General features: G+C 37.4%; 2 protein-coding genes across 8 annotated transcripts in view; one reads left to right on the top strand and one right to left on the bottom strand.

Annotated features, from left to right (window-relative positions):
• SLC38A6 (solute carrier family 38 member 6) overlaps positions 1–15,441 on the bottom strand; it is a 74,233-nt gene extending 58,792 nt beyond the window's left edge. For 4 of the 6 annotated variants that reach the window (XM_086709606.1, XM_086709605.1, XM_086709604.1 and 1 more), the window contains exons 1-3: positions 15,303–15,435; positions 14,042–14,172; positions 11,160–11,233 (exon numbers count right to left, since the gene is read on the bottom strand). In XM_086709606.1, the coding sequence (XP_086565732.1) occupies positions 11,160–11,233; positions 14,042–14,172; positions 15,303–15,407 (310 nt within the window). In that variant the 5' untranslated portion in view covers positions 15,408–15,435. Of the gene's footprint in view, positions 1–11,159; positions 11,234–14,041; positions 14,173–15,214 lie in introns of all 6 variants that reach the window. The other 2 variants (XM_086709607.1, XM_086709608.1) reach the window with 2 other exon arrangements.
• A 67-nt stretch (positions 15,442–15,508) lies between these two features.
• Positions 15,509–26,272, top strand: TRMT5 (tRNA methyltransferase 5). 2 transcript variants are annotated; one of them, XM_025919773.2, is made up of 5 exons: positions 15,509–15,653; positions 16,849–17,504; positions 20,111–20,235; positions 24,620–25,274; positions 25,629–26,272. In XM_025919773.2, exons 1-5 carry the CDS (start codon positions 15,649–15,651, stop codon positions 25,742–25,744), a joined length of 1,557 nt encoding a protein of 518 aa, XP_025775558.1. In that variant the 5' UTR covers positions 15,509–15,648; the 3' UTR covers positions 25,745–26,272. The 2 variants fall into 2 exon arrangements, with proteins under 2 accessions (XP_025775558.1, XP_086565729.1); XM_086709603.1 differs by lacking the exon at positions 15,509–15,653 and adding an exon at positions 15,666–15,784.
• The last annotated feature ends 466 nt before the right edge of the window (positions 26,273–26,738 follow it).

The raw sequence follows: 26,738 nt of genomic DNA on the forward strand, positions 1-26,738 counted from the left end.
ATTAAAAAAAGAGAAGAACCTCTCTTTTCCCTACACACTATTTGCATACTACACTAACCAAGAGTAGGTTTTCATTGGCAATCATTTCTGAAAACTGCATATGTAAATAAGGTTAGATAAAGTATGAAAGTTCTATCATACTTTCCGAGACCTTCAACTTTTTCTTACCCATCATTAATAGGGCATACACTTTCTCTTTTCATCATAAAAGGGTATAAAGGGTATAAAATTACATTTTCAGTCCACACGTTCAAGAAATGTGGTCACAGAAAAGATGAAAATTAAACGGCTCAAAAAAGAACCAAATTTGTCCTTAGCCTATATAGTTTCATGTTCTAACTAATGACACCACCAGTAAAAATAAGAGAAGTAAAAACATTTGTGTAATCCTATAGTTTGAAAAGTGCTTAATTCTATAGTGCTTACACTAAAAAGAAGCAGACTGGCAGATAGTTAAGTCTTGGTACAGCAACATCTCCTATTGAGTCAAAGACATGGTTCAGCATTTTTTTTTTTTTTTTGAAGTATATTTACTTTGAGAGAGACAACATGAGCTGGGGAGGCACAGAGAAAGAGGGAGAGAGGATCCCAGACAGGCTCCACACTGTCAGTGCAGAGCCTCACAAGGGGCTTGATCTCACAAACCGTGAGATTATGACCCGAGCTATAATCAAGAGTCAGACTTAACCAAATGAGGCACCCAGGTGCCCGGGCTCATCATTTCTTAAACCAAGTTTTAATATATTCTCTCAAGACACACACGAGTCTTCTTTCGATTGTCACTAACAAAAAGTTCCGCTGTACTTTTATACACAAAGACCACCAGGTGTGTAAGGTTAAGTGTTTTAAAAACCATGTATGACTTTTACATGTTATGACTACAAAATCAGAAAGAAAATAAAAGTGTTGAAAAAATAAGTTGTACTGATTAAGAACAAAAACTTAAACACTTTTAATTGCAAAATTAAAATTTTTAATTTTAATCTATTATCAGAGTTGATCAAAGAATTTAGAAACTTTTTAGATGTCACAGCTGTTTTTTTTTTACATCTATTTTCAGACTGCTAAACACAGTGAACAAAGAATTTAGTTTTGAACTTGGGATATATAATGTGTATAAGTAGGAACTTTTATGCTTTAACAATGAAAGACTTCTACAATAATCTCACATGGGTAGATTTTGGATATATGTTAGAACATAAAAATTAAAAAGCAGAGTTACAAAACTAAGAACTGGAAAATTTTCCTCCTATGTGAAATGCCAAAATTCTTTTTTCCATATAAACATATTCTAAAGGGTATCGCATCACAAAAATTATTACTTTATCAATAAATCTTTACTAGTTTGTTTTAATTTTCCTAAACAAATTATTAAAATATTTATAATGTTATATAGGGTTATTCCTTAACTTTAACATTCCAAAGTCTAGGTGTATATATATTAAACCAGAAAAACTATCTAAATGTTAGCTTCTATCTAATTTGACATTGAGAAGGTAATTTGGTTCAATATTATGTGTATGTAAACCAAGTCTCCAGAAGGGCTCTGATCTCTCACTGAAGCATGAGATTAAAGGAACATCGTTGTTCAATTTTAGCACCCTTCTTTTATGTTATAGTTAAAATTATCCGTTCTTTCTTAAGAAAAACTTCCCTTCTAAGAATTTAAAGCAAAGAGGCTTTTCAGTGTCACAAATGGGAATATATTGAATAATTTGCTTTTAGAATGACCTATGTAGAGTTTCTCGGTCAATGAGCAAGTTATCAAGACGATACTGATCGAAAAGTTTAAGGTTTGTTTCACTTTTGAACAGCGGAAAACAAGTATAGGTTGCATATTTAGTAAACATGAAAAGCAAGTAACTTTCCCATAAGCAAAAGTTGTAACACTGTAAGACTCCAAAAAGAATTTGTATTTTAATTACCTAAATGAATTAAACACTTATTCTTAATTTTTATATTACAACACAACCTTTATTATTACAGAAAATATAATCAAACTAATAGCTCAATAAAGATAAATGTAATTGCAACCTCTGACAGTAGTGACATACATTTTAGCAATCTCAAACTTGCTCTCTGTTACTTTCTAGTTTTACAAAAATATGTCTAAATACAGCAAACTCCCAAATTCAGAGTGAAAAACACTGAGACGTCTAAATGGAAACTGAGTACAATGTTCAAATCCTCACTCTATCTTTCAGATCAGCATGTCTGGCTAGCCATTCCGTTTTGTCACTGTCATCATACTTCTTTTATGTTGCAAAAATTAGAAGCATTTTCCCATGTCTAAGACATCACGGATATGAATAATGGCTTCTGGCTTAACATTGAGGCTTTACTAAAATATGTACACAGTCAGCCAAGTGCTTTATCTCTACACATTCTCTTTTTGATGGTTTTCTGGATCATCTCAACTGATAAACCAAAACAACCCTAGTGAAATATTCTTAAAGTTCTGTTCTGGCATTTGGGCAGTTAAGATGCTGGTTACAGTGTAAACTGGTGTGACTTTTGGAATGCAGTTTGAACAATGGACCTTTAAAATATAACATTGGACCCCTTGGAGTTTTTGCATCTTAGGAAATAACCCTAAAATAAGACAAAACATTATATGCAAGGTTTACACTGAAAAAAAAAATGACCTAAATGTTCAACGATGGTAAGTGGTTAAATTACAGTTAATTATACCTGATAGAGTAATATGTAGCCATTAAAAACTATGTTTATAACATGAAAAATGTCAATATTGACTGAAACAATTGGATGAGAATATGATCTATAAAGTAAAAAACATAAAAAGAAGGGAATGAATTATAAACTGGTAACAATGATTATGTAGTCTTCTTTATCTTACTGTTTTGGGTAGGAATTCAAATATTCTACAATGACTGTAATGGAGTGGTGGAATTTTAAAAACCATACCCCCCACCCCCCTGAATAGTTTCATTTTCTCCACTAAATATCTGATAAGGTTTATTTAAGCTGCAACTTTTAATTTCTCTGGTGTTTAGTAATTTAATTATTACCATTTGGTCTACAAATAAGGTACATTTTTCTGCTCTTTCATATGATCGATGTTTTAATATCTTATTTATAAAGTGAAAATGTTTTAAGAGATATCAAAATAAGATGTGGTAATGACCAGTCATATTAGTAGCATATTCTACAAAATAGGAATAACATTAATTATGAAAATTATAAAATTAATTCAGTCTTTTACAGGAAACCATATAAGCAGTACTTGGCCCAATCCTCCTTAAGTAAATAACTGAAAGCAGTCATTAGCAATCTATTTTAGGAAATTATTTTTTGATATTAAAGAAATCAATGCTATGTTTTGAGGAGGCAGAAAGGCTGTAAATCTTAACAAGTAAATTGGGGGAAAATTTCTTCTTTAATGTACCATCAAGGCACACTTTAGTGCTATTTTGGCTAGACCAAGAGTTTGGCCTCCACACGAATCATTTGGAAAGCTGCTTCCCATAAAGTCATGGAATATTTCCAGCTAGTTACTCCAGTGTTCTGTCTGCTTTGCATTTTTTCCTCAATGAAATAGGACAATTAATAAACTCTGGTTACAGTACAAAGCCCAAGTTTCAGCAGCAGCAATATTATCTTTGGATCTGGATTGAGGGACATGAGTTATTCAAATACAGTTCAACTTTCAGAAACTTGGCCATTTGCAATGCACTTATTATTTTGAAATTCTTTTCTTTCTTGTGCTTTCCATCATTTTCCTCTTGCCTTTTTCTCCCTAATAGTGTTGTGCAGGTCATTCATTTACTGAGTGTCTACTATGCAACTGTATCACTAGTTCTTTTTTTTTTTTTTTTTTTTAAGTTTATTTATCTTTGAAAGAGAGAGAGAGAGAATGAGGGAGGGCATGGGTGCACCAGGGAGTGGGGGAGGGGCAGAGAGAAGGAGAAAGCCTCCCAAGCAGGCTCTGCACTGTCAATGCAGAGCCCAATGCGGGGCTCCATCTCATGAACCTTGAGATTATGACCTGAGCTGAAATCAAGAGTTGGCAGCTTAACCAACTGAGCCACCTAGGTACCCCTGTATCACTACTTCTGATCTTTTTCAATATGTAATTAAATGTCAATTTACCCACTAAATGTGGCATGATTTCAGAGAACTCAATGCAGAAAAAGCAAACAGAATGTTAGAATACTAGAAACATTCTCCTTTCAAATGGCACAGAGGTTGTCATATTGCATGTGTAGAGAAAGTTCTAGGGCCCCAATATACTGCTTGGCCCTGCTGTGAACAACATTAACACAGTCTTATCCTATAAGTGCTATTCATTAGTTTTCAACTTTTAGACTTATCTTACAGATAAAGCATGAATGCCTTACGTGTGATTACAAAACAGAAAGGAAATACTATCAACCTTGACAATACAAAGGTGTAGCAGGGAAATATGGAAAGTATGAAATAGGAGATGACAGGTGAGAGAAAGGACACCACGCTAATATATAACATGGCAGAGAGTCAAGGGACACGATCTAAACTCCATGGAACAAAAATAAAAATTTAAATGTATTATTCAGAGTTACAAAGTAATCAGTGCACCATAGGTGAGGTATAATACCTACAGGAATTTCATTTCAGATAGTAAAAGGGAGCATTTAGAATTTTTTTTTCAAGGAAGGTGTCGCAACGGACAGTTATTAGAATCGTTGCTCTAAAGGGTTTAAGAAAAAAAATGGGGAGCACAAAGGAGACATTTACCCCTCATTTATATCCTCATCATTGCTAAGAATTAAAATCCTCATAAAAGCACTATAACCTTACTTTAGGAAGAGGAAGTTAGTAGACTGTTCTCTTTCCCAGTGGGCTCCAGGAGGGACCAAAATTCTCTTTGGAGGCAATAAGAAGTGAATCCCAGGATCTTCCTGGACTCTTTTCAACCACCTCAGTTGCTTCTTACTGGCTCAGCAAAAACTCCAAATTCCTTAGGGTGTGACACTTGTCTATCTGTTCTCTTTTGTACCTCATGCACAAGTAATAGTAAACTATTTTTGGTATCTTGAATAAAATATGTAGTATGTACCTTTGTATATGAAATATTCTCTCTTGCCTTGTCTCCTAGTCAAATTTCAGTTCAGTCCTTCAGGAATATTTAGTGACCCTCAACACCCAACCCAGACAAGACAAATCACTCCCTCCTCTGAGCTCTTACTGTATCTAGTCCATATTTATTTATTTTTCTTATTTTGAGAGAAAACAAGCATGAGCAGAGTAGGGGGCAGAGGGGGAGGGGAGAGAACATTAGAGAGGGAGAGGGAGAGAGAGGGGGTGGAAAGAAAGGGAGAGAGAGGGAGGGAGAGGGAGAGAGAGAGAGAATGAATGAATCTTAAGCAGGTTCCACACTCAGTATGAGGCCCCATGCAGGGCTCAATCCCAATGACCCTGGGATCATAACCTGAGCCGAAATCAAGAGTTGGTTGCTCTGATGAATAAGCCATTGTGTTGTTCAAGGGTCAAATGTTCTTCAAAGCCCACCTATCCAAAACTGAACTCATTTTTACTTTGAATCAATGCCTCCTGCTGTGTTCTTACCTCCATTTAAGGACACTATCATTATCCAGTGGCTCATAACAGAAATCTGGGAGATATCCTTAGACATCTCCTTCTCTCTTACTATTCACATTCCGACATCAACTTCTCTTGATTTTAACTCCCTTAATCTCCACAATTTCCTAATCCATTTCTTTCTTTTATTTCTCTTGTTAATACTTTGTTTCAATATTCTGGTATTTGATTCCTAGACTTTTGTGACAACCAGGCTTGACTGCTGACCTACTCAGGTGCTGTTAGTGTAAATTAGAGCCATACAGACAAATGAGAAAGGGATTCTTTTAAGGGGAAAAAGAAGAAAAAGAGAAAGAGAAAGAGAAAGAGAAAGAAAAAGAAAAAGAAAAAGAAAAAGAAAAAGAAAAAGAAAAAGAAAAAGAGAAAGAGAAAGAGAAAAATTAAAAGAAAAAGAGAAAGAGAGAAAGAGAAAGAAAAAGAAAAAGAAAAAGAAAAAGAGAAAGAGAAAGAGAAAGAGAAAGAAAAATTAAAAGAAAAAGAGAAAGAGAGAAAGAGAAAGAAAAAGAAAAAGAAAAAGAAAGAGAAAAAGAAAAAGAAAAAGAAAAAGAAAAAGAAAAAGAAAAAGAAAAAGAAAAAGGGTTTCCATCATGTTTATAATCCTGAAGGCAAGCATGGCCTGGAAAGCTGACAGTGCCTTTGTGAAAAAAACTACTCCAATCTGGAGGTAGCTCTTAGATCAGCTGCTCAGTTGTCCTGAGAATTCCCTTTACTTCTCTTCTGTGCTAAATTCCCTATTTCTTTGATAGTACATAAGTTTGGTAAATGGCAAACTCTGTTGCTAATTAAGTACAAGTGCACAGGAGATAATTTTGAGTCTTTGCATGTATGAAAATGTTATTATACTACCCTTGCACTTAAATGATAGTTTTGCTGGGTATAGAATTCTATACTGAAGTAATTTCCTTTCAAATTTTGAAGGTATTGTTTTATAGTCTTCTTATTTATAGTGTCTCCTGCAAAGCTATTTGCTATTACAGTCTTGATTCATTGTATGGAAATTTGTTTGTTTCTCCTCTCTGAAAGCTTTTAGGATATTTTCTGGGTTTCTGATTTTTCACAAAGATGTGTGTTGGTATGAATTATTTTACAAGTATTATAATGGATACTTTCAATCTATGAACTAATTTCCTTCAGTTAAACAAACTTTCCTTGTATTATTCTGTTGATATTTTTCTACCATTATATTTTTTCTTTTCTCTCTTTATGGAATTCCACTTATTTGCATGTTGAACCTCTGGGACTGATCCTCTATTTTCCTATCTTTTCTCTCCCATTTTCAAGTTCCTTGTCTTCCTCTCATCCCCCTGCCTAAAGAATTTCCTTAGCTCTTTCAACTCAAATAATAAATTACTTTTAAATTTAATTTTTAATTTCTAGGACTCTTGTATTTTCTATTATACCCTTTAAATAACTCCCTGTCCTTGTTTCAAGAATGCATTATCTCCTTTTAGTTCTTTAGAGCTATTAAATATAGTATTTTTAAATTCTCATCTGGTCTCTGTATTATCTGTTTCCTCTTTTCCTCTGAGTTTGTTACTTAATTTTTTTAAATAAACTTTATTTTTAAGAACAGTTTTAAGTTCACAGCAAAATTGAGTAGAAAGTATGGGGAGTTCCCACATCCCCCCTAATCCCAGACATGCCCAACCTCCACCACCATCAACATTCCCCACTAGAGTGGTACATTTGTTACAACTGATGAGTCTACACTGACACGTCATTACCCAAAGTCCATAGAGTTTACTTTTGGTGTTGTACATTCTATGGGTTTTGACAAGTAAATAATGACATGTATCCTTTACTATAGTGTAATACGATAGTTTCACTGCCCCCAACATTCCCTGTGCTCTACCTATTCATTTCTCTTTCTCTTCTAGCCCCTGGCAACTACTGGACTTTTCACTGTCTCCATAGTTCTATCTTTTCTAGAATATCATATCATTGGCCATTTTTTAAAAACTAGGCTCCACACTCAACATGGGGCTTGAACTCATAAGCTCAAGATCAAGAGTTGCATGGTCTACCAACTGAGCCAGCCAGGTGTTCCAAGAATATCAAATAGAGGGAATTGTATAGGATGTAGCCTTTTCAGATTGGCTACTTTCACTTAGCAGTATGCATCAAAGGTTCCTCCATATCTTTTCATTGCCTGATAGTTCATTCCTTTTTAGCACTGAATAACATTTCATTGAATGGACCACACAATCCATTCATGTACTGAAGGACAACTGGTTACTTCTAAGTTCTGGCTATTATGAATAAAACTGCTATAAACATCATGTGCAGGTTTTTGTGTCAACATAAGTTTTCAATTCATTTAGGTATATACCAAGTGGTACAATTACTGGATCAAATGGTAGCCTCTACACCTTTTCATCATGGTCTTCATATGTTGTGTCAATATTTTACCTTCAAATGTATAGAATGGATACTTCCTCACATTTGGAGCTTCCATTTGGAGTATGAAGGGAAAAAATGAGTTCACCGTAACTCTAAGACTTTTGGCCTAAGCAACTAGAAAGAAGATGCTATCATCTACTTAGATGAGAAAACAGTGGAAGGTATAGATTGGCATTTGCAAAAACAGACAGTTTGGTCAATTTGAGACATACAGTAGTATCCAAGTGGAGATGTCATGGAGGCAGTTGTATAGGAGACTGAAATTCAGGGGAAGAGATCCAGGCTAAGAATATAAATTTTAGGGTCACCATGAGCCCTAGAGTGAGTTCAAAAGAAAAGAGATCATGGGTGCCTGGATGGCTCAGTTGGTTAAGTGTCTGACTTAGGCTCAGGTCATGATCTCTTGGTCCGTGAGTTCAAGCCCTGCGTCAGGATCTGTGTTGACAGCTCAGAGTCTGGAGCCTGCTTCAGATTCTGGGTCTCCCTCTCTCTCTGCCCTTCACCTGCTCATGCTCTGTCCTGGCATGGTAAGTTCTACAACTGTCATTCCTTCTTGCTTAGAGTGATATGGAGATCAGAGGAGGGGACCTATGGGTTTATTCCCTGAGCAGATAAGTTTCCCCAAAGAATCACAATACGCCACTGTTTCTGAGGCAGAAGTGTGTACATCTTGCAATCTTCAAGGGTTCTGCATCAGTGAGAACTCATAATAAAAGCTAGCACTGACCAAGGACTTGGCATTTTATATACATTATTGTATTTCATTCTCACAATAATCCCAAAGGAAAGCATTATCATTATCATTTTACAGATGATAAACTAAGGCTACAGAGATTAAGGTACCTTATATGCTACCTCAGTTCCCCAAAAAAGTCTTCATAGACCTCAAACCCTATATATAATCCAAAACAGCAGAATTTCATGTGAAGAAATCCTTTACTTTTATAAAGATGAAAATTTCTCTCGCACTCCAGGCAAATAAATGAAGAATTTATTTTGTAAAGATTTACGACAGCCCTTTCTCTGACCAATGAATCTGATCTGAGCATAATACTCCTTAATGATGGTCCAAAACACTGAGAAGAAAATTTAGCTACATGTTATTCTCCAGTCTTTTATGTGTGTATGTGTGTATTAATAAAAAAAAAAAAAAAAAGCCTACCTCCATAGAGAATTTTACAACGACTGAAGGAATTCAATCAATGAAAGACAGGTGCATCAATGCATATGAAGAACCATGAAGAAGCTAGTTCATGGACCAAGTAAGCTACAAAAATGAAGGAAAAAAGAAAAGAGAGAAGGAAACAGGTTTTCAGTTTCATATGCCCTAAAGTTACAGAAAAGAACAACAGACAGTGTCAGAATTTTGAAGTTAAATATAGATGAAGTGAAGGAGAAAAAAAATCAGCAGTACTCAGAAATCTAAATTGAATATTATTTCCAAATAAGTGAAATTAATAAAGTGTAATGAAGACATAATTGCCACAGTTGACTAACATATTACTCTTTCAGTAGAATCCATAACAAAAAAATAAAATAACCCTATTAAGATGTTAAAAACTAAAAAAATTAAAAACTAACAATTAGGTAAATAAATCTTTTCACACAGAGAAGAAAAATTTTAAAATAGGTCATTAAAATTCCAGTCAAGTTCAGCAGGATTTACAATGACACTTATTTAGTGCTATTATTTCTGAATTTGGGATGCTTTATGAATAACTTGTATTTTCAGATTAATATTGCATTTTCCTGGTCTTTTTATCTGTCTGCACCGTCCCCAATACCCTTGAAAGAAAGGCACACATTTGCAGGTTGGATGGCCAAAGGCACTGATACAAATTATAGCTGTGGAACTTAAACCAGTTTTGCAGAAGAATCACCTGGAGGACTTTTAAAAACATATTTCTAAGTCCCACCTCAGATTCTTGGACTTAGAAGCCCCGTGGTTTGTAAATCACTTACAAAAGGATCTGCAGATATGTCTGCTGCATAGACGGACGAAATAGAGTAGAGTTGTGGATTTAGGACTATGCTTGGAAGAGTCTTAAAATTCTCAAGAAATACCTTTGGGCTTCTCTCACCTGTTCCAGCCAGAATAATCCCACTGTCTATTTCATGTATCTATTTTGCTTCTTAAAGTCTGAAAACAACAAAACCTGATAGAGCACAGTGAATTCACTCACATAAGAATTCAACTTATGATGGGGCACCTGGGTGGCTCAGTAGGTTAAGTGTCTGACTCTTGATTTCTGCTCAGGTCATGATCTTGCCATTTGTGGGTTCAAACCCCATGCCGGGTTCTGTGCTGACAGCTCAGAGACTGGAGCCTGTTTCAGATTCTGTGTCTCCCTCTCTCTCTGCCCCTCCCCCATTAGCACTCTGTCTCTGTCTCTCTCTCAAAAATAAATAAACATTAAAAAAAAGAAGAAGAATTAAACTCATGATCTGGCATCAAAACTGACCTAATCCAAACATAAAAGAGACTAGACAGATAAAAAGACCAGGATTGATGGATACAGAATATTTGTTAATGCCAAAAGAAAAGCCTTATTAAAGCAGTTCTGTAATTCATATACTTTTACTTATTGCAACTGAAAAGAACTTAATACATGAATGAATTACAGTCCAAATGGAAAAATATGTATAAATATCTATTCTGTTTTAATTGCATATAAATCTGTCATTTTCAAAAAGACTATCTTATTCCAGACTTGCAACTGAAAATATACAACAATCTAAATAAATGCAAGGTTTAGTGACCTTGCCTCCTACGGAGACAAGAGTAGATCTAGAGAGGCGTTCTCCTTGGGGAAATAGTCACCCTAAGAGAAAACAATCAGAATGAACACCTGTCCACTGCTTCCCCATAGTATAAGGTTTGGATCCTTTGAACACTTTTCAGGTGTCTCCACTAATCTACCCTAACCTAGAAAACTATGCTGTGTGCTATAGAGAAAGGGAGGTAAGTTTCTTCCTTCCATTCTGTCCTTGGATACTTCCGTAGGACTGGGTATCTTGGTCTTTTGAAATTCTCCATTTCAACCACCCTATCTAATAATAATGCATGCCTACTGGAAATTAAATTTGAGACATCGAATCCTGTATGTGGTTCCCATCTCAAGGAGCTGCTTCAACAAATGACTCAGAGTATTTTTACTCACCTGTCTGAATACACATACTTAGCAGGAGGTGAACTGAGTAGGAAGCCAGGAGAGCAACTATCAGCAGCAAGAAACTAAAATATAAAAGAGGACATGGTCAAACCCCACACAAGTTTCTTTTCTGAGGTATCTCTTTAAAAAACCATTTTTTTTTCACATTCAAAGGTTCACAGGGATGATCTTAGAGTTGGATTGTGGCCACTAAAGAAAGAAAATATTATTTTGCATTTACTGAATTTTATTTAAATGAAAATATACTGCTTTTAAATTTTAAAAAGTCATAAAGAGGGGCGCCTGGGTGGCGCAGTCGGTTAAGCATCCGACTTCAGCCAGGTCACGATCTCGCGGTCCGGGAGTTCGAGCCCCGCGTCAGGCTCTGGGCTGACGGCTCAGAGCCTGGAGCCTGTTTCCGATTCTGTGTCTCCCTCTCTCTCTGCCCCTCCCCCGTTCATGCTCTGTCTCTCTCTGTCCCAAAAAAAATAAATAAACGTTGAAAAAAAATTTTTTTTTAAATAAAAATAAAAATAAAAAATTAGAAAGAAACCAACTTTATTTGAAACAAAAACAAATTTCCTCCTTCGGCACTCTTGTCTGCTGACTGCTGGTTCAGCCATTCAGTGATCTTGCAATACTTCCCTTTTATAACTATTTCTTCCTATTTTAAATCCAAACAGAGGTTTTGGTTGTGGAATCTCATTGTCTTTTTTTTTCTTTTTCCTTTTTTTCTTTTTTTAATGTTTGTTTATTTTGAGAGAGACACGGAGTGTGAGTGGGGGAGGGGCAGTGAGAGAGGGAGACACAGACTCTGAAGCAGGCTCCAGGCTCTGAGCTGTCAGCACAGAGCCCGACGCGGGGCTCAGACCCACGAGCTAAGAGATCAAGACCGGAGCCGAAGTCGGATGCTCAACCGACTGAGCCACCCGGGCGCCCCGTCATTGTCTTCTTTTTCCTTCCCTCTGTCTCTTCTCTTCCAAAGATTGTACCCCACCTTCATCTATAAAACTGAATTAAGACTGCATTTCCTAGCATTAAACACACACATCCACCAAACCCAACAAATGCAGTTAACACAGTTGATGTGTTCATGACACAATTTGAAAAGGTGCAGACGATGTAATAATTGGGATTCTTTTACTGAAAGTGGTAAAAGAGACAACATGCATAATTTCCTACTTATTTTCAGGAAGATACTAACAAACAAGCTTCTAGAAAGCTGGCTCTAGTGGAGTACCCCAAAAGTTACTTTTGGCCCACTTAATACTTGTTATTAAGTAGCAAAACTGAGAGGTACACTTGAAGCCTCACAAAATAACAGTCTGGTATCACTAAATGGCAAATGTGATATGATTCAATGAGGGCATGTTCCGTGGTATACATCTGCATGTAAGACCCTGGAGTACAAGATGTGATTTTTTTCAAAGGGAACCCAAAATAAGTCCTATAATTATGTCTTGCCTAAGATGTCACATACAGTTTTGAAGTTTTAAAACTCTGAATGTTTGTTAAGAAACGAGACAAACCAGAGAGAGAGAGAGAGAGAGAAATCAAAAATGGACTCTTAATTATAGAGAACAAACTGTTACCAGAGGGGAGGCGGTAGGCATTGGGTGAGACAGGTGATGGGGAAAAAGGAGCATTTTGTTGTGATGAGCACCGGGTGTTGTAAAGGAAGTGTTGAATCACTGCAATATAGTGATAACACCGTATATTAACTGGAAATAAAATAAAAACTCAAAAAATTATGAGGGGCACCTGGCTGTCTCAGTACAACATGCAACTCTTAATCTCGGGGTGGGGGGGGGGTTAGTTTAAGCCCTACTTAGGCGTGGATCCTACTTAAAAAAAATTTTTTTATTTAAAAAAAATTATGGGGGTGCCTGGGTGAGTTGAAGCGACCGACTTCAACTCAGGTCATGATTTCATGGTTTGTGACTTCAAGCCCCGTGTCCGGCTCTGTGCTGACAGCTCAGAGCCTGGAGCCCACTTTGGATTCTGTATCTCCCTTTCTCTCTGCTCCTTCCCTGCTCATGCTCTATCTCTCGCCTTCGAAAATAATAAACATTCAAAAAAAATTTTTTTAATAAAAAAATTATGAAAGTTTGTGCATATATCTCATTATAAAAGGAAGTTGGGTTACCTAAAAGTTGGTTCGCTTATCAAGAAATTCAAAATAAAAGCAGAAAATAAACCTAAATGAGACTATTCATTTTAAATTTCCTGGTAAAATGGGTCTGCTTCTACTGATAAACAAACTTGCTAAATGCTAAGGATTAGGTCTAGTTCTAAACGATTTCAGTTTAGCAGAGAAACTAACTTGCAAACAAATCATTACAACACATTATAATAACAGAATGAATAGACAAGTACTATGGAAACACAGAAAAGCCAAGAATGTCTCCTATTTTGAGCCAACTGGCATATGAGTTGAGTCTAGATGAAAAGGAATAGGCACAGAACACATGCCTAGACTCAGGGAAATAAGACTACCTAACAGCTGGAGGACAGGAGATGATGGAGAGAAATGAAAAGATTATGTGTTTTCCACTCACAAAATTGTTATTTGTAAGTAATCTGATAGCTGATAAACTTTAATTCACGTTGGCCAACGTGACACAACAACAGCCACTTCTTAATGTTATCATAAACAAGCATGGGTCAAGTTTCCATTTTTAAAAATTAGTCCCACTTTTGGATAAAAAATACAAATTATATAGCATCCCTCCAAACTACAGAGTAGCAATAATATATAAGTAGCAGGAAAATGCTAAACCTCCAGAAATGATTTAACTAGCAATTGTATAACGCCAGCTCTGGGGCCTCTTTGCTTCTCAGTGTACTATCAAAATGGGGGGGGGGGGGGAGAAATAAAGAAAAAAACTCACCTAAATCCAAGGATGCCAGTATGAGCCATAACATAAGCTAAACCAAGGATGCCACTTCCCATGATGGCATTTGTCAAATTAAACACAGAAAAACCAAATGAAACACCTGGGGATCCCTGTCTGTAAAGTTCCTGCAAGCACACAAATTTAACAGTGTTAAGTGTTTAGATGAAGTTCAGATTTCATCAAGAAATGAATGACAAGTTATGGAGAACTCCTGCAATCCACAGGCACTGTGTGACACTAATTTCTCAAGCAGCACTGGTTTCCTTTTTTCCCTTCCCACCTCCCACTAATGCAGTGCCAGAAAAATCTTGTTTCCTAGGAAGATCATCTCCACCAGTACAGAGGCCAGACAGGCTTCAGGAAAAACCATGACTAACCTTGTGACTGCAAAAGATGAAGATAGGATAGGAATGGGGTGGGACAGAGACGAGGGAGAGAAGGCCTCAGCTCATGTGATTACTGAAGAAATCCTGAGTCAGCTTGGGGCTCCTGTAGACAATGGTTACTCCCCAATTACTAGGACTGCAAAAGTAATCTCTGTATATTTAATGAATTCAGTCAGCTCAAATGCAAGGATGGTCGGGAATACCTTGCAATGACGATACAATAAACAGAAGCAATACACGTTGCTCTACCGAGGATACCCCTGAAACACCCTCTGCCAAAACAGCATTTGTGAGCGAAGTCCTAGAAACTGTTACAGTCCAGGGACTTGAGTTAAAAAGCCGAGGGCCCCCCTTACACAGGTTTTAGGGTCAGGGAAGTGCTATGTACTCATTACCAGGCCACCTCTACTCCTTCACCGCTAAGGAGCTCTGTATGAGGTTTCCAGGCACCCAATGACTAAGTCTAGGGAAGAAAAATCTCGTGACTCTGGCAAAAACCTCACAAGACTGTTGGAGGGAACAGGAAGTCGACAAAGACACTAACAGACAGCACTGAGTTACATAACGGCAGGGCTGCTCCTCCAGTCAGGTCCCCAGCCTCCAAATGGTGCTGCACCTCTTCCACCTGTGCCCGCGCCTTTACTTTCTCTCTAGGGCATGTTGCGCTGCAATCACATTCATGCACTCGCTGGGTCTCATCTGCGTCTGGCTCCTGCCTTTGGGCCCCATCCCCCAAGAGTCAGGCTCCAGGTTCTCCCTTCTCCCCGTGCAGCACCCGCACCTCCTTCTTTTCCAGGTCTCATCTGTCAGGCATTTCAGGAAAAAGGCCGGAGGCCTGCAGCACCCAGAAGCTTCCCGAGGAAACTTACGTTGCTTAGCAACGGGCTCAACTCTTCCGCCTCCGCCTCTTCGGACTGCTGGGCCGAGAGGTACCAGCTCCGCTCGGCGTTGCCGATCCCCCAGGGCGCCTCCATGCTGCTCGCTGGCCGACAACCAGGTCCATCTGCGAGCTCCTACCCCAGCCTTCCAGTCAATAGTCGCGCGGGAGGCGGGGCGGGGAGCCCGGCCCTTCCGGGTTCCCGTACCGACCGGGGCGGAGAAGAAAGAAGGGAATCGACGGGCTCTGATGACGCTCGCCCCTCCGTGGCGAACCGTGATGATGTCATCGAGGGCCAGCCCTTCCACGAGCGACTCTCTTACGAGCTGCACCAGAGCATGAGGTGAGGGGTCTAGACTTGGAGTCAACCGCCGAGCGGCGCCGGGAATTGGGATGGTGACGTTGGTGAAGTGGTGACCGCAGTGCCCCTGATCCGAGAGGCTGAGGGTCAGGTGGTAGTACCCGTCCTCCAAGGTCTGCTCTCCGCCACTCGCTTCTTGGCGCAGGTCGCGAGGTCACCCACCGCCCGGGTGCTGAGCTTGGGCCCTAGTACTGGGTGCGAAGGAATGTGTTTTATCTGTTCAGAAGCTTTCTGATCGAGCCTTTAGCCATATTTTACATGTGGGAAACCGAGACTCCGATTAAGAAATTAGGAGATCACGCAGCTGGGGAACTGCTAGACCAAACTTGAACCCTGACTGTGAAGTTTGAGAATTGCTTCACGGGGTTCTGGGGCAGGGTCCTCTCCCCTTCCAATTATTTCTTTGGTATTCTAGAAGGCAAAGTGAATATCTGATACTATTAATGGAATGGACATAGAACTCTGCAAAGCCCTAGTCCTCAAAATACTGAAACCTCAAGTTATAGACAGGACTTGGGGTAGTGAAGCATTAAAGACAAACAACATACCAATCAATATATTAAGAATACAGGCTCTGTAGTCAGTCAGACAGACCTGGTTTTTAATCCCTGCGCAGCCACTTACAGAAGCGAGACTGGATGAATTAACCTACTTCTGACCTTTAGTTTGTTCGTTTACAAAATAAAGATGTGATAACCACACACCTCCCAAGATAGATAATGTGTGTAAAGCATGTAGCACAGCCTCTGATGTAATAAGCACCCATAAGTATCCTAGTAAATATTGCCATTGGTAAAGTCATAAATATAATGACCATTTCATTTAGAGATGGATCGTTTAAGTCAAACGTCAGCCTTCCAATCCCAAACTTATTCTGTAGAAAATTGTGGGTGGAGAGGTTCATTGACTGTAGGGAGGCTGATGGGTCACTAAGCCCTTGTCCTGGCAGCAGATGGGTTAAGGTGCAAATTTATTATTTACTACTTTTATAAAAGACAACATATCATGGAAAAGATAGTATACTTCTCACACACCAGTCAGCATTTAGCATGTTATTTAAAACTATAGAATTTAGATTTTTTTATTCTTAACCTGTTGTGAACATGTAAGTTTGTATCTTCCTGTTTTTGTTTTTTTAAAGTGCATCCTTTTTTTTTTTTTTTTTTTTTTTTTTTAGGAACTTATGGAGGCAATTTGGATTCTCAAGAATACTTTTCAAAGTGGAAACCTGTAGAATATCTGAATCAGAATCATTGGCTCCACTTGCTTGGACGTCACAGATACAGAAACTTAGCAGAGCACCTGGTATTTTCTTGCTGGATCAAAGGAGAAGATTCTCCACCATGACTGAAATAGAAACAAACCAGAGAGACTCTGAATTGTTTTCACCACCCTCTAATGTTCGAGGAATGACAAAACTTGATAGAACAGCTTTTAAAAAGACAGTCACCATCCCAGTACTTAAAGTGAGGAAAGAAATAGTCAATAAATTGATGCGATCCCTTAAAAGGGCAGCACTGCAGCGCCCAGGCATAAAACGTGTAATTGAAGATCCAGAAGATGAAGAAAGTAGACTAGTTATGTTGGATCCCTATAAAATATTTACTGATGGTTCCTTTGAGAGAGCAGAACTCAGTATTTTAAAGCAGCTTAATGTCAGTCCACAGATACATAAATATAATTTGGAACTCACTTATGAAAACTTTAAGTCAGAAGAAATCTTGAGAGCTGTGCTTCCTGAAGGTCAAGATGTGACTTCAGGATTTAGCAGAGTTGGACATATTGCCCACCTGAACCTTCGAGATCATCAACTACCTTTCAAGCATTTAATTGGTAGGTGTGTCTTAGTAATAATATTTATGTGCTAGAAAGTAATTAGGTTCTCATTTTAGTTCTTAAAATGACTTTCTTAAATGTCAAATTACAGAAGCAGGACATGTTACCATTTAATTTTAAGCTGCATCTTGAGCTACATACCCTCTCTTTTGAAAGCCATTTTGGAATACTCTCTCCAGAGTGATAGCAAACTCTAAAAATCAGTTCAGGCTTTTCTGTACACAATATACAAGCATAGATTAAACTCAAATTTTTTGCTTTGGCAGAATTCTTTGGCACCTCGTCATTTGGTACATAGGAGTTATTAGACCCTCAGGACTATGCTGAATTCTAGGTTTCTTAAATTTGAGTGTTTACCATCAAAAGTTCAAGACCCTGTTTATTCATGCTTTGATTCGACTGACTGAGCCTCTTCTATATGTCTGGCACCATACTTTGTTTTTTAGTGCCCTTAGTCATTTAGAAATGATGCTTCTGGGGACACTTGGGTCACTTGTCAGTTGAGCGTCCAACTTCGGCTCAGGTCATGATCTCATGGTTCATGAGTTCAAGCCCCGTGTCAGGCTCTGTGCGGACAGCTCAGAGCCTGGAGTCTGCTTCAGATTCTGTGTCTCCCTCTCTCTGCCCCTCTCTGGCTTGTGCTCCGTCTCTCTCTCTCAATCCCTCTCTCAAAAATAAACATTAAAAAAAAAATAATGTTTTTGTTTGTTGTATCTCTGTAAGCCCAAGTTTGAGCCTGGGTCCTTTATCCTTTGGGAGAAGAAAGAAGTAGAAGACTAATCAGGATTGCAGTTGTCTTTACACAAATATTTGATGTCCGTGTATTCTCCAGATTTTTTTTTTTTTCTTTTTAATGTAGAGTAATTGTCAGAACTTTTGAGAATTATTTTCACCTTTAACATGTTCTCAGGGCACCTGTGTGGCTCAGTTGGTTGACTGTCCAATTCTTGATTTCAGCTCAGGTCATGATCCCAAAGGTCGTGGGATCAAGCCCTCTGTCAGGTTCCATGCTGAACATGGAGCTTGCCTGGGATATTCTCTCTCTCTATTCTCTCTCTTTCTCTCTCTCCCTCTCCCTCTTTCTCTCTCTCTCTACCCCACCCTCCTCTCTCTCTTCCTACCCCTCTGCCCCACTCCCCAGCTTGCTTGCACTCTCATGCTTTAAATAAAATAAAATGTAGTTCTCAGTATTTTGTATGATTAGGATTTCAGAAATATGCTATTATGCATTTCCTTTGTTTTTACTGATGAAAGGGACTGATAATGCACAACGATAACACAATAAATAATTAAGCAGATCTTTATAATTATGCCTGGGTACAAATGGCAAAGATAAGCTTTGCTATGTATGAGTCATCGCCTGTCAGAACTCAAAACATCCCTTTTGGCATCCCTATTTTATTCAGGGCCCTCCTAGATTAAAAGTGAAGCATTTTCATCCAGTGGTAATTTTAAAGCTTTTGCTATAGACTTTCAGTTTGTTTTTTTTATTTCATTCCTCATTTCAAACTATTATACCTTAAAAATTGATTTCTGATACCTGAAGCAGAACAGGATAAGAATAATGATTGGCTAGAGTCATATTCAAAATCAGGTATCTAATTATCAAAAAGAAATTGGACAAATTCTGGTTATATATCAGCATGTTTGTATTATTGAGCACTTTTTACCAGCTTACAAATCAAGTTATCTTTCTTTATGCAATGACATGACATCTAGATTCTTACAATTTTTTTAAGCGCTAACAAAAAAGTAGACTTTAAGTAAAGGGCATCAATATACCATTTCTGGTGTATTTTATTTGTAGCTCTTTCTGCTCTGGCAAATATTTGACAAAAAGAACAATTTAATTAAATGAACATTTTACTTAGATAAGACTAAATAATCTGCTTCTTTTATTTGAAAACTTATTTTACTGGTATGTATTTCCAAAGTGGGGGCATCTTTTTTAAGTACATAGTAAAGCAGACATTTGATTAGGTCAGTGGGAACAGGCTGGTGATTTTAGAGATCATTTGTTGCAATGGTCCTTATACTTTTCCTTTCTGTTCTTTACCTTATGGTCTACTTTTTTGCTTATTGTTGTGTATTGGTCCGTTTGAGATTTAATTTAAAAAAAAAAAAAAGGAAAACTATTAGATAGACTGAAACTCCTCAAAAATTTTTCTTTAAAAATGTACCCCTATAGGGTGGCTGGGTGGCTCATTCGGTTGTGTCCAGCTCTTGATTTCAACTCACATCTTCATCTCACACTTTGTGAGTTTGAGCCCTACCTTTGCACTGTTAGTGCAGAGCCTGCTTAAGATTCTCTGCATCTCTCTCTGCCTCTCCACTGCTCATGCGCACACTAGCTCGCTTACTCTCTCTCTCTCTCAAAATAAATAAAAACTTGTGTACCCATATGTTTTTTTGTCTTTGTATTAGAGGCTGGCAGACATTAATTAACTTTGCTAATCCACTGAATTTTTAGAATTGCATGTCACGATATACACACTAGATGCAACTTTTGTCTATAACCAAAAGAAATACAGTTTATTTCCATTTTATATTTTCAGTTTTATTTTGCAACCGATTGGCAATATTTATGAATTCTCATCTTTCAGGTCAAGTTATGATTGACAAAAATCCAGGAATCACCTCAGCAGTAAATAAAATCAATAACATTGATAATACGTACCGAAATTTCCAAATGGAAGTGCTGTCTGGAGAGGAGAACATGATGACCAAGGTATGGAATATCTTATTGTCTCCTAGGTACAGATTATATCAAGATTAATGTTTAGAACCAGAATAGATGTCAAAGATTAAAAGTTTATAATAACCCAATATTGATGAGTATGTGAGAATGTGAGCATTTATATATCCTTTTGATGGAAGTGCAAATTTGATACAAATATTCAGGAAGAGTATATGGTAAAAATTGCCATTTTGAATAGGTACCTCCTTTGACCTAGGATTCCATTTACGGGAAGTTATCTCAAGGATATGATTGGAGAAAATTGTAGTGATGTGTATGTACCAGGTTCTACAAAGGAATAGAAACAACCTAAATGTTCATCAGAGAATGATTAAATTTTGGTATAACAACACAATGAAATACCCCATCATTATAGATTACTGAGCTCCACACTTACTAAAATAAATTGCCCAGTGATAGGTTAAGTGACAAAAACACCAGTTGTAGAGTAGTATATATATACATAGCTCCATTTTAACTAAATATGTATGTAAATATGCACATATATCAGAATGTTAACAGTGGGCATATTTTTATTTGATATAGTAGTTACTAGTGACCTTTGTTCTCATTTTTATACTCTTCTACGGAGCACATATTTCTTTTATAAGAAAAACAAAACAAACCTATTTCAAAGAAAAAATATTTTTAATATGTAGGAAGAGACTCCTGGGGTAAACCACTTTCTCATCCTCTACCCCCAAAATCCTCTGAAGTGCTGGATAATATAAACATTTTTTTGATTTAAAAGTCTTAGATAATTATGTGTTAATATTATGTGAAATTTTGTACCCAAGCTAGGAAATAGGTTAACTTCTCTCCATAACTTGATAAAAATTTTAATAACAAAGTCCACTCTTAAGATGTTAGATGTATTTTTGTTGGTTCCAAGTTTTTATTTAAATACTAGTTAGTTAACTAATAGGGTAATATTGGTTTCAGGTGTTGAATTTAGTGATTCATCACTTACAGATAACACTCAGTGCTCATCGCAACAAGTGCCCCCCTTGATGTCCATCACCCATTTAGCTCCCACCCCCCACCTCCCATCCAGCAACCCTCAGTTCTCTATAGTTAAGAGACTTAAGCTCTTATGGTTTGCTTCTTGCTTTTTTTTTTTTTTTTTTTTGCCTTCGTATATGTTCATCTGTTTTGTTTCTTAAATTCTGTATGAGTGAAATTATATGGTATTTGTCTTTCTCTCGCTGACTTCTTTCTCTTAAACAGGACTTTATAAAACCCAGGAGAGTTTATGCAAAATAACTCTTTTTTAAGATTCTGGGCCACATAGATTTAGGTGAATATTTTAAGTATAAAATTATTTCTCCATAATTTAATTGTAACAGAATATTAAAACACCATTTACTACATACTTACTATTAGGCCTGAGCTAATGTTTTAAATATAACAAATCCTTAGAAGCCCACAAGATAATAGTGGTTATTTTGTTTTGTTTTAAATTTATTTATTGTTTAATTTACATGCAAGTTAGTTAGCATATAGTGCAACAATGATTTCAGGAGTAGATTCTTTAATGCCCCTTACCCATTTTTTAGCCCATCCCCTCTCCCAGAGCCCCTACGGCAACCCTCTGTTTGTTCTCTGTTTAAGAGTCTCTTATGTTTTGTCCCTTCCCTGTCTTTTCGCTTCCCCTCCCTAATGTTCATCTGTTTGGTATCTTAAAGTCTTCATATGAGTGACATCATGTGATATTTGTCTTTTTCTAACTGGCTAATTTCACTGAGCATAATACTCTCCAGCTCCATCCACATAGTTGCAAATGGCAAGATTTCTTTCTTTTTGATTGCCAAGTAATACTCCAGTGTGTGTGTGTACACATATATATACACCACATCTTCTTTATCCATTCATCCATCATGGACATTTGGGTTCTTTCCATACTTTGGCTATTGTCGATAGCGCTGCTATAAACATTGGGGTGCGTGTACCCCTTCGAAACAGCGCATCTGTATCCCTTGGGTAAATATAATGGTGGTTGTTTCTAATATTCTCTTTATGCAGATAAAGTAACAAGGAATGACTGAGCTGGATTTCTGGAGCCAGGCTTCTGACTCCAGAGTCCATGCATGATCTTTCCCTGTATAACGTCCACGGCCTACTGCTTGTGTGTATTGTGTGGGGTCTGATCTGGCAAGTAGGATTTGAATGTGAGTGCTTTGCTGGTATCCATGCTTATCTCAGCATACTGATTCTTGTTCTTCATTTGGTACTGCCCTTTAGGATACTTCCTTCTTCTCAGAGATCTAAAAGTTCTCAGAAACTTCTGTAATTTTTTAAATGGCTTCTGATTGATTTCTTAAGTCAACTGAAGTTTGTTCTTAGGATATATTTTATATTTAACATTTATACCATAAAGTAAATGCAAAAAATCAGTATAATTTCTTTTTTTTTTTTTTTTTTTATTTTAATTTTTTTTCAACGTTTATTTATTTCTGGGACAGAGAGAGACAGAGCATGAACGGGGGAGGGGCAGAGAGAGAGGGAGACACAGAATCGGAAACAGGCTCCAGGCTCCGAGCCATCAGCCCAGAGCCTGACGCGGGGCTCGAACTCACGGACCGCGAGATCGTGACCTGGCTGAAGTCGGACGCTTAACCGACTGCGCCACCCAGGCGCCCCTATAATTTCTTTACTACAAACAGAATCACATTTAATTTTAGGAGCTCAAGCAGCATAAGTACTTTCTGTGTCTATTGTGAGTAAAAAGATTCCTGAGAGTGAATCGGGCTGAAAGTAATGTTGAGTGGGTTAGGTTGAAAGACAGTATGAGTAAAATCAGAAGGATACTTAAAGTCTAATTTTTTAAAAGTAGTACTATGCTTCACCTTAAAAAGGGGGAGTAGGAAGGATATTTCAGGAAAAGCATCCCAAGACATATTCAGACCTTCCAGGTTATAGATCTAGAGAGTTTTAGTTAGCAGAATAATGAAGGAACATTTCCAACTCTGGAGCCTTAACGTGGCCAGAGCATCTGATGTGGTCGGAAGGAAAACATATTTACACAAATTTGAAAGCAAAATATTCCATGAAGGCAGAATATAGAAGATGTATCTCAGATTTGTAGAACTTAGGAACTTTGGGGCGCCTGGGTGGCGCAGTCGGTTAAGCGTCCGACTTCAGCCAGGTCACGATCTCGCAGTCCTTGAGTTCGAGCCCCGTGTCAGGCTCTGGGCTGATGGCTCAGAGCCTGGAGCCTGTTTCCGATTCTGTGTCTCCCTCTCTCTCTGCCCCTCCTCCGTTCATGCTCTGTCTCTCTCTGTCCCCCAAAAAATAAATAAACGTTGAAAAAAAAAATTTTAAAAAAAAAAAGAACTTAGGAACTTTTCTGGCCTTTTGATTCTTCATCCATTAAAACAAGGGGCTTAAAATGAAGGCTGAGGTCACATTACATGACTGTAATTTTAGTTTTGTTTTCTATTTTCTAACATGCTTATGATCGTTCCCCCCAAAAATGGCACAAAGTCTTAAAATTTTAAATTTCAAGACTTAGCTTCACTAAATATATTTAGTTTAATCCATGAAAACTCAAATTTGGGAAAAGAGAAAGTAGGGGAAGGATTTGTTCTATACACTGGCTAAAATTTGTAGATATGAACCTTGCAAAATCCAAGTAACTGTCTAAAAACATAGTAAAATACCTCAAAATCCAATGTGTACATGGCACGTCTTTTCTTTCCCAAGATTTTTTTTAATGTTTTTTATTTATTTCAAGAGAGAGAACGTGCACACACAAGCTGGGGAAGGGCAGAGAGAGAGGGAGAAAGAGAACCCCAAGCAGGCTTCATGCTGCCAGTGCGGAGCCCAGCGCAGGGCTCGATCTCACGAACCGTGAGGTTGTGACCTGAGCTGAGATCAAGAGTTGGATGCTTAACTGATTGAGCCACACAGGTGCCCCAGTACAAGATACATCTGTCATGCCTCCCTCTTACAAACTGAAAATTAAGGAAGCTTATTTGCTGAGGGGAATGCTGTCTGCAACTTCAGTTAGTCCTCATGAAGATATGTGTTGTGTTGTTTCAAATTATAGGTTTATTTCCCTCTCTGTCAGGTGACAAAATAGAGTAGGATTAAGCCAGTCAATTGGCCTGTCTGAAAAATGCCTTATGTGATTTGGGAACCACTTTATGACCGGGTAGAATGAGACGGAGAGTCATTTGGCTTTAAAGAGAGGACTTTTCTTAGGTCAAAGTCTAATGCGGGGTGTTAACTGGCTTCAAGAATAGCATAAACACCAGAATTCTAATTAAAATGCAGTTATTTGCTCCTAAATTTAAATGTGTGGGCATACCCATCCAGTGTCCATGGCTGGAATTTAAAACTAAACAGGTTAACCAAGGTATGATACCTTTTTCAGGTTCGAGAAAACGGCTACACCTATGAATTTGATTTTTCGAAAGTCTATTGGAATCCTCGTCTCTCTACAGAACACAGTCGTATCACAGAACTTCTCAAATCTGGAGATGTGCTATTTGATGTTTTTGCTGGGGTTGGGCCTTTTGCCATTCCAGTAGCAAAGAAAAATTGCACTGTATTTGCTAATGATCTCAATCCTGAATCCCATAAATGGCTATTGCACAATTGTAAATTAAACAAAGTGGACCAAAAGGTGAAAGTCTTTAACTTGGATGGGAAAGACTTCCTTCAAGGACCAGTCAGAGAAGAGTTAATGCAGCAGCTGGGACCACTGTCAAAAGAAAGAAAACACTCTGTGCACATTGTCATGAACTTGCCAGCAAAGGCTATTGAATTTCTCAGTGTTTTCAAATTGCTTTTAGATGGGCCGCCATGTGGCATTGAGCTCCTTCCCATAGTGCACTGTTACAGCTTTTCCAAAGACCCTAATCCTGCTAAGGATGTTCAGCAGCGAGCTGGGGCTGTGTTAGGCATTTCCTTGGAGGCATGCAGTTCAGTTCACCTAGTAAGAAATGTAGCCCCTAACAAGGAAATGTTATGTATCACCTTTCGGATTCCTGCTGCTGTGCTCTACAAGAACCAGACCCTAACTCTAGGTGAGCAATTTCTGGGAAATTAAATGTAAACTATAATACTTTTCATGTAGCTTTTAATATTTATTAAATTTGGAAATAGGTTAAACTAATTCTAGTTAGATATTTCGGTTCAAGATTCTTTGCCACTCAATTGTGACTGGTTTCTCGCAATTTTACGAATTTTAGTATGACATACACACTATTCAGTCTAGCAGAAGGTTATTTCATTATAATAATAAATCTGCAGTCATGTTACTATTTTATGTATGCGTTGAGTATTCAGAATCTTTAAAATGCCTATATTGTTTGCTTTTTAAAGGTATTTTCCAATGTTAAGTCTCTTACCTAATAACGGGTTTTTTGGCTTTGTTGCAGAGAATCAGGACGACCCACCTCTTAAACGCCAGAAGACAGATAAAGTCTTTTCAGAAGAAAAAACTCAAATTGCTTCAGTCACTTCATTGGAAATGTCTTCTCCATCTCCCCATTAGACCTTTATGTAATAAAATATAATGACTTCATAAAATTTTAGCATTCATTTTAGTACTGAACACTTATATTTTACCCTTGCTGTTACAAGTTATCAAATTAAAATTTAAATAAGTCTATTTTATCTAAGTGATAATAATTAGATTATAATCTTATAATCTAAATTATGTCTAATTTTGTATTAGATACATATATTTAAATATTGACTGTCTCCTGGGAAAATAGTTTTTGAAGGTGGGATAATTGCCTGCTAACAATCACTTTGCAGTGATCCCCAGTTGGAGAGTATGCCTAAATTTTATATAAGTACCCCTAAACTAGTAATAAAAAATGAAATTATTTAGATCAGGAATGGTAAACCATGCCTGACAAGCCAAATCTAGCCTACCACCTGTTTTTGTACGGCAAATAAATGACCTGAGAATGGTTCTTATACTAACGGTCGAAAAAGAATTTTAGAAATCTTGTGACATGAAAATTGTATGAAATTTGAATTTCAGTGTCCATAAATACAGTTTTATTGGAATACATCATGCTCGTTTGTTTACATGCTGTCTGTGGCTGCTTTTATGGTATTAAAGCAGAGTTGAGTAGTTTACAACACGGACAGGAAGTGATTCTCCTCAGTTCTTACTGCTGCTCAGCACACGGCACATCGCAGTGACGTGGTTGTACCTCAACAGCATCTTGAATACCATATAAATCACCAAGCTTTAAATACATTATTATTACTAGTGTATAGCCATCCTTTCAAAACAAGAAAACTGGACTTCTAATGTGCTTTGAAGGCACAGTGGAGTGTCAATTATTTTGATAATTAATTAGATAACAAAGAATCTATACCTGAGCTAAAATACAATATATGTTGACATTACCAATAGAAGCATTCATCTAGTATTTCACTCACAGGCAAGCAACTGTCAGAAAAACTAGAACTTTAATCTAGAAATATCTCAAATGAGCAGAACTTCTTCACAAAATAAAAAATGAAAATGA

The sequence above is a fragment of the Puma concolor genome, chromosome B3 (assembly GCF_028749965.1).
Source record: "Puma concolor isolate L17-30 chromosome B3, mPumCon1.1.hap2, whole genome shotgun sequence".
Lineage (NCBI taxonomy): Eukaryota > Metazoa > Chordata > Mammalia > Carnivora > Felidae > Puma > Puma concolor.